This window comes from Juglans regia, chromosome 12 (assembly GCF_001411555.2).
Source record: "Juglans regia cultivar Chandler chromosome 12, Walnut 2.0, whole genome shotgun sequence".
NCBI lineage: Eukaryota > Viridiplantae > Streptophyta > Magnoliopsida > Fagales > Juglandaceae > Juglans > Juglans regia.
Genome location: NC_049912.1, coordinates 18,970,965 through 18,979,105, shown reverse-complemented (window position 1 = coordinate 18,979,105; position 8,141 = coordinate 18,970,965). Strand labels below are relative to the sequence as shown.

The following is an 8,141-nucleotide window of genomic DNA, read 5'->3' as shown; positions in this document are numbered from 1 at the left end:
TACATAAAAAATTGAATTTTGCAAGAAAGTAAAACCAAATCCACGTAACTATAGGATAACTAAATTGATCTACACAGTGGTTGATGTTAGGGTTAGGGTTACATGCACGATTTTGGACAAGTTAGGGTTAGGATCAAGCGGCGGGGTTGATGTTAGGGTTAGGGTTAGGGTTACACGCACAATTTTGGACAAGTTAGGGTTAGGGACTGGGGTTTGAAGTGGGAAATGGATTTTGATGACCACGAACGAAGGTGAGATGCCGTGATTGACGAAGAACATAACCACAGTTTCGTGGGTCGATTTCGAAGGAATGGGTGAATCAAATTAGGTCTGCCACGAGGAAATCACTAGTGAGAGTTCGAATGGGTGAATCGAAGGAAATTTATGAGGGGAAAGGGGAAAGGAATCGAAGGGGAAAGGAAATGAGTGAGGGGTTAGGGTTAGGATCGAAGGGGTTGGGGGGAAAGGGGGGGCGATGGAAAAACAGAAGAAGAATCGAAAGGGGGAAGAAAATGTACACGGGAAAAGAAATGAAAACGAGAAAACTCAAACAAAATGCTACGTTTTTGTTTTGCCATTCAAACGCTGCGTTTTCAATTTGCCATGCTGGTGCCGATTCCGCGCTGAGTCCCCAGGTAGGTTGTATGTAGAGTTTTTGATATAAAAATGTTACTGCAGCTGTGGAACGGCGAAATGCAGAAACTACAAAACAAAACTATTTCTTTTCAGCATGTTCTGGACCGATCTAGGATAATATACACAATTTATAAAATATAAATATATATTTATGTTTATATATATGTATAAAATATATATATATAAAAGTAAGCGGGGGCGGGGCGGAGTTGGGCCATCCCCTCCACTCGCCCCTGTTAGGGGCCCTAGATGCAGGGCAGGGGGCCCTGCCCCCTCATGGCTAGAGCGGGGTTGCCCGCCATGCGGGGGCGAAGCAGAAGCAGGATCCCGCTGCCCACTCCTAGGATGAAATACAGGCGATGGGTTGAAAAATATATTCGTCCGTTAGACGGGGGCAAACGGACAGTAACTCGAGGTGGGGGTGGAAAATGACCACCTCTCCCATGCGAGTGTAGAGGGCGGGGGAGGTTCTACCCGCCTGTATAGGGCAAGTAACACTCCTAAATCTTGTTAATTTTAAATCTCTTAAATATTGTGATTTCATATTAGTCATAAATTGTGCCATTCAATGTGATCCTAATATATAATCTACCATTTTCACAGCACCACTCATATTCTCTATTTAACACAACTCTCTATTTCTTATTTTTCTCTCAATCACACACAAGAGAGAAATAAATGAGAGTGTATAATTTTTTTAACATTTATTGATGGGGCTCATGGGGGTAATATTAACAATGTCAAGTCAGAAAAATAAGATAAGGATGAGATAGTAGTGCAATTTCTACTATTTTTTATACAAAATAAGTATATTATAAAGAATTAATTGAGACTTGAATCCCTTCGGAGTTCTTCTGGATCACTTGGTCTGAAGAAAGAGAACGCCGAAAGGTATTTAATATGTGAGAAGGAACATGACATGTGAGCATGAGGCATTATTATAGAATTGGTGGACAATTTTTTATTGCCAAAGGAGATTATATAATTATGGTTACCCCTCTGTTGGCATCTCAATAATTACTTGAAAAAAATGAACTATAAATTTGAAAAAGATCATACTTGTTTTTATTTAGTTATGTTATCAATATAAAATTACACTTCTTTATTGATTGACCAACCATCTTGTAGATGTAAAAATTTAGTTAGGATTAGGTGATTAAGTTGATAAATTTATATAAGATTAGGTGATTAAAATGATAGAGTTTATCCTATCTTTAAGTTAGTAATTTTGGATGAATGTAAGTTATTTATTGATTTTATCTATAATAATATTAAGTTTATCTAAGAGGTATTAGAGATTGTTTAGATAAGTCATAAATGGGAAAATCGAGTTCTAAGGAATCTACACTTATTCAAAGAAGAGGCTGATCTAAAATCTGTTACTGCAGTGAAGAGTTATCGCGGGTGTCAGCATTCTGTTAAGAGAGGTCTTCGTGACAGAATGGTTTTAAGAATTACATACCAAATTATAAGTATGAAAATCAAGTTTCAATGAGTCTGAAATTATCCAGTTGAATGAAATATATATCTGATAAGAAGACTCAGTGCCAAGTGTCAGCAAAATCATTTCCCAGCAGAGTTTTCCTGTCAGTAGATTCCTACTACACTTGAAAGTCCTAACAGACTGAGCCCGTCAGCAGAATCCTACTACAGATCAAACTTCTATCAGATTTTTTCCGTCAGCAGAATCCTACTGCAATTGGAATTGATTTTCAGATTATTTATTTAAGGGATCCTATTGGTTAGGATCTGTATAAATTCAGATCTAGATATTTTCTAGAGCACTTTACGGTGCATATTTTTGTGAGAAAATTTTTTAGAGAATTTTCATATTGTTTCTCTCAAAGAGTGTGATCGTGCTCCATATTGGAGAATTGATTGGTCGAGTTTCAACCACTGGAGATCCAGGAGAAAAACCAATGTTTGAAGATCGTCAGAGGTTCTAGCTGCTACTGCAGTAGAAAATAAATTGGTCATTTATCTAGTCAAATAAGAGTGTCAATTGATAAAGATTTTGTAATTGAACTTTACTTATAAATTGATTTTCAAATAATAAAATTGACTTTTCTAGGTTTGACTGCCCCGTAATGTTTTACCTTTAAAGAGTTCTTTAAAGAGTTTCCCTTCGATATCAATTTTGGTGTTATGCAATTTATTTTATGTTATTGCTTAATTATTAAATAATTGTATGATTAACGACTAACTAATTTATTGAGTAAATTAATAGATATTTCTGCTACGTTACGATACATAGATACTTGGATAATTTCACATCCAACGGATCCCCAAGCCAACTCAATCAATATAAACCCCATTTTATACGTTTATAAATCGTATGAGCATGGTGGCCATACACACACATCTCATTAACATCACAAGTAGTGCTAGGCTGGCACAAATTTGCCTTTTTCTTTTCATATTTTTTAACATATTTAAATATTTTTAAAAAATAAATAAATATACCAATACACTAAAAGTCACTTTCTTAATCATTAAATAAAAAATAATAAATAAATAAAATAAAATATATAAACGGTCAAAGTGAGAGGATAAACTCAGATGAAATACTAGCATTTCTCTTAACATCATTATCATGATATTTTATAATTATTTGGGAAAATACTAGAGTCACCGAGACATTCTTTTGACAAATGCTATTGATTCGATTCTTTTTTTTTTTTTTTTTACTTAATAGTTAAGCAAATATTTTTTAATTTAAGTGTGATTTTTTTAAAATGATTAAAACGATTTAAAAAATGCATGAAAAATAAAGCACAAAAATAAAAGTGTTTGTTGCACTTATCGGTGGGAACTATCGGGACACCTCTCTCGGTGGCCCTAGCTTCCCTAATTATTTTCTCTACATTAAAAAAGTAAGTTGATATGTTGATATCAATCAATTTGCTCATCAGTTGAGTTTTTTAATTCTTTTTGTTAAACCAAGATTTTGACAAGTGAGCGTGAAACCTCTCAAGCTTCAAATCAAGATCATTCTATCAAGCTAGCTTCGAAGAGAAGGCATTATTTGGCTCCACAAACAAAGTTGACTTGCAGTAGTTCAATTGTCCTAAATAACAACATTCAATTATCAGACCACATATCACAAAGTAAAAAAGCATTGCTTGAGAACCACACAATTCATGGGATGTAATAAAATCAACCACACTTTTTCCACAATCTCAACAATTATGCCAAATATGAATCCAATTGTAGCACTTCTTCACAATTTCATAAATATTAGGGCAATAGTGAATGCAAAAAGAGATCAAATATGGTGGCCATAGCCGACGAGCACCCCTTCCAATTGGAAGGTTTTGACATAACCTATAATCACTTCTAGCCAGCCCCTACAAAATTGCTGGCTGATTTTCCTAAACTCTCCTCAACAGCCAATATAGAAAATCAGTAAATAGAACGACTTCTTTACATTCAATTCCCTTCTAGCAAGCTCTTCAATGTACGTCGAGCCTCCTCAGAAAGACTGCATGACCTCCACCTTCGTTGAGGAGAACTTGACTCAAGACGTACACGACTAGGGGAGGAAAAGCAGATAACAATCACAGTGAGATTATCGGATGCATTCAATCGTAATGCTTCCATAACTAGTTCCATGGCACACTGCTGTGGGTCATCATGCTTCCTCAATCCTCGGCGGACAAGACTGACTGCATACTGGCTAGACATCGCATCCCAGATCCCATCACAACCAATAATCAAGAATTCATCATCCTCTGTTAATACAACCTGTTGAACATCTGGTTCAGCAATGAGCGGCGATGCAGAACCAGGTGGGAATTTCAAGTTCCAGTCTCCAAGGGCTCGGGTGACACTGAGATCATTGAGATATTCATCATTGATGTATCCACCTAACTCCTCAACTCGCCGCCGTTCTGGTAAATATGAAGGCCTATGATCCTGAGACATGTCAACTGCTACTCCTTTCCTGCAGAGTACTGCTCGACAGTCACCGGCATTTGCAACCAGTAAATGCCTTCCAAGTATTAGCGCAGTCAGTGCAGTTGTCCCACAAGAACTGCTAACACTGCATTCATTGGCCAAGGCAATGTCTGCCAACAAAAAAGCTTTTCGATGAGAATTCTCCAACTCTTCTAAAAAGATGGCATCAATATCAGATGTTTGTGGCAAATCAGCATCTTCAAGAAATAATCTCATCGCATTTTTCTTCATATATGAAGCTGCATCAGGCCCTCCATGACCATCAAAAACTGCATAAAATGCCCTTGGTATAAAACACCCGAAAAAGGAACTCATGTGGGCAGATAGGTCATCAATTCGAATGTGTTCATCCTCCATGGATTCCCTTGTTCCAATGTCAGCATAGCTACCAGAACGAATATTTGGAACAAACTTTGCAGCAGAAGATTCTATAACAGCATCTTTAATGGTGTCCGAGCAACTCACAACCTGATTGAAGATGTACAAAGGTTAGCCAGTGTCAGAGGTATCTACATTATACATTATAAAGCAACTGTACAAAAAACAGAAAACCCACAAGAGAATAAAGAACTAAACTTTCAAAAGGAAGCATAAAAGAGAAGAATAGAAACCCAACATCAGATCTATTAAAACATTGCATAGATTGATCAGATGTCACCAATTGTAACAATCATCTGTCAAAGATTTCAAAATAATGCCTTGTTCCTTCTCTCATAATATATTTCTCTAAATATATTTTGAAGACCTGAACTGAAGAGGCATTACTAAATATATTTTAACTTATCAAAAAAAAAATTCTCTATTTATTAGAAATAAAATCTCAAGCTGTTGATTGCACCCATTCAGCCATTATTAACAGAGATGAAAGCTGGCGGCTATATCTAACATATCATCACACCTCTGTTATCCAATTAAAAATTAAGAAACAACATACAAGCCAATAACTAGAAACAGCAGAAATCTTAGAAATCTCAATATTAGTTTCTTAGTTTCCACAAGTCCACCACCAGTTAAATGGAACTATGGCTCTAATCTATGAAGTACCTATACTCCAAGAACCCGGGATGCCACTTTCTGAAACATACCAGAAACAAAGAAACGGCTAAATACATGTCCAATACATGCTTGGAAAATGAGAATATAACTTTAAATTTCTATAGTGAATGACTTGAATTAAAAAAGAAAATCAGAAAACTCAGGTGACACCACAAGAACTCAGAAGCATATTTCTATCCCTCACTCTTTTAAAGACCCAACCATTGATCCAAAAGCCCTAGGACTGTTGGATACTAATTTGGTTAAACATTTAACCATTAGGATCATAACATTCTACCACGCTTCCGAATCCGACGTCCACGGCGGCCCACTCTATCGACACTGACCCGGTGGTAGCCCTTTCCCTTATAGTGGTTTCAATCATCTATTAGTATTCAATGACTTAATTATATGCCCATACGAAGTACCAAAGACATTTTAATCCAGCTTATAGGTCGCCCCCTCTGTGACTTGAACCCATGACGTGGTCTTTGCTCTAATACCAATTGTTAAAGACCCAACCATTGATCCAAAAGTCATAGGACTGTTGGATACTAATTTGGTTAAACTTTTAACCCTCAGGATCATAACACACTCTTCCTCAATTTCAGATCACAAGCAGTGGTGCTACCATCTCGTGACTCATATCAAGAGGTGGAGGAAGTTTTAGAAGCCCAATTACCGCAAAGGAAACCCAACAATTTGAAACTTTTTCTGCACTTATCTCAATTGATCGCTTCAATTTTTAGAAAGAACCAGAAGGTAATTCAAAAGATCAAGTAGTTTCTCAAACATCAAATTAAACCACAGAAGCTTTGGAACTCCAAACTCCGTGCATGTAAAACAGCTTCTAATCATTCCCCAATAAAAGTTACAATAACAAAAAATCTAGCTTAAACTTTAAACAAGCATAATCCTAGTAGATGTTTGAAGAGTGTGTATCTATTTATCTCCCAAAATAGACAAAACCATAACATCATAAGTAATTTCTTAAATTCTATACGAATAAAATCATCGAACTTATGAACAAACCCCAAGAAGATCATAACATCAAGAACAGAATACAAAGTCTTAGGCTGGATCCAGAAAGACAACCTCATCAGATTTTTTTTTTTTTTTTATAAGTACCTCATCAGAATTTATAGCAAAAGAAATCTAGGGATCAATTATAGGACCTTAGAGACTCCAACAAAAACAAATCCTAAAAAAAGTAACGTTAAAACCAGAATCCAAGAGTGGTTTGTAAAATTCCATACAAATAATCCCATTGATAAAAAAAAATAAATAAATAAAAAAATAGGAAACCAGTAATTCCAGAAAATTGAAAGAAAACAAGAAAAGCTCTGGGAAAAACAAAGGAACGTACGGATTCGAAGCGAGAAATATCGGCGGATGTCGAAGACGAGGAGGAAGGGGAGGCCACCACGTCGATCGGAAGAGCGTGTTCTTGGTTGGTCGCCACGCGCAGATGGTACTTCACGTCCAGCATGGGGAGGCTCGGTTGGCACATAACCTCGGCCTCGGCCACCATCTTCTGGCTCACAATCATCTCCAATGGTGTCGTGTTCTGTCTTCTTCCTTCCTAGGTAGCTTGATCTGCGAATCTTGGATAATAGCGCCGATTGGGGGATTTAGTGAATTCTTGGATCGGAGCGAATTGAATTAGGGTTCTTGTTTGCTCTCTGTCAACTTTCAAGCCGTGTTGTATATGCGTGTGGTGGGTTGGGTCTCGGTAGATTATATAATCCGATCCATTTGGGGCGGTAAGGACCGGTTGGGCCGGTAGCACCGGTACACGTGCCTGTTCGGCTGGGCTGCGTGAACCCCCGGATGACTATTTTACCCCTGTCTTTCAGTTAAGTTACCTCCCGGCTTTGACTTTTGAGAGTTAGGATTGAGTTTACTTTTTTACTTTTTCTTTTTTTCCTTCTTTTGGAAAGGATTGTGTTTCCTTTTTTAAAGTACATAACTACACAAATTTTAATGACACTATCACCATTAGTTCTTATCGTTTGATATTGTTGTAATAATTTTTTATTTTTTTATTTAATAATTAAGTAAGTATTTTTTAATAATATTATAATTTTTTTATTTTTTAAAAAAATATTAAAAAAAACATATAAATTTTTTAAAAAAAAAATTTAATTATACTTAATAGTAGCTCCCAAAAGGAGCTGGAAGCGATAAACGTGGCACCGTCCTTTAAACTTATAACATACATTATACGAAGAACAAATTAAGGTCCAAATTTCTCACTTGAAATCTCCCTTAAGATTTTTATTGATTATGGCTTTTGCATTCGTTTGATTGTTCTTGGTACTAGTGGGCAACCAAAAAATAGACAAAGAAGCATGTTATTGTAGACTTTATTACTTCATGAGAATTTCTATTTTATTAGTTACCAATTAAGTAACAATACCTATATATATTGTGTATACAATAAAATTGGATGAAATTCAATTCAGAAATAAACACTCTTGCTTTTCCTTCAATCTTCTTGAATGCTACATGCT

At 36.1% G+C, this 8,141-nt stretch overlaps 1 protein-coding gene across 1 annotated transcript; it reads right to left on the bottom strand.

Annotated features, from left to right (window-relative positions):
* Window positions 1–3,784: 3,784 nt before the first annotated feature.
* Window positions 3,785–7,342, bottom strand: LOC108999793 (probable protein phosphatase 2C 13). Its single transcript, XM_018976688.2, has 2 exons — window positions 6,995–7,342; window positions 3,785–5,061 (listed from the first exon to the last, which is right to left on the bottom strand). The coding sequence occupies exons 1-2, from the start codon at window positions 7,175–7,177 to the stop codon at window positions 4,066–4,068; spliced, it is 1,179 nt and encodes a 392-aa protein (XP_018832233.1). The 5' UTR covers window positions 7,178–7,342; the 3' UTR covers window positions 3,785–4,065.
* Window positions 7,343–8,141: the final 799 nt, after the last annotated feature.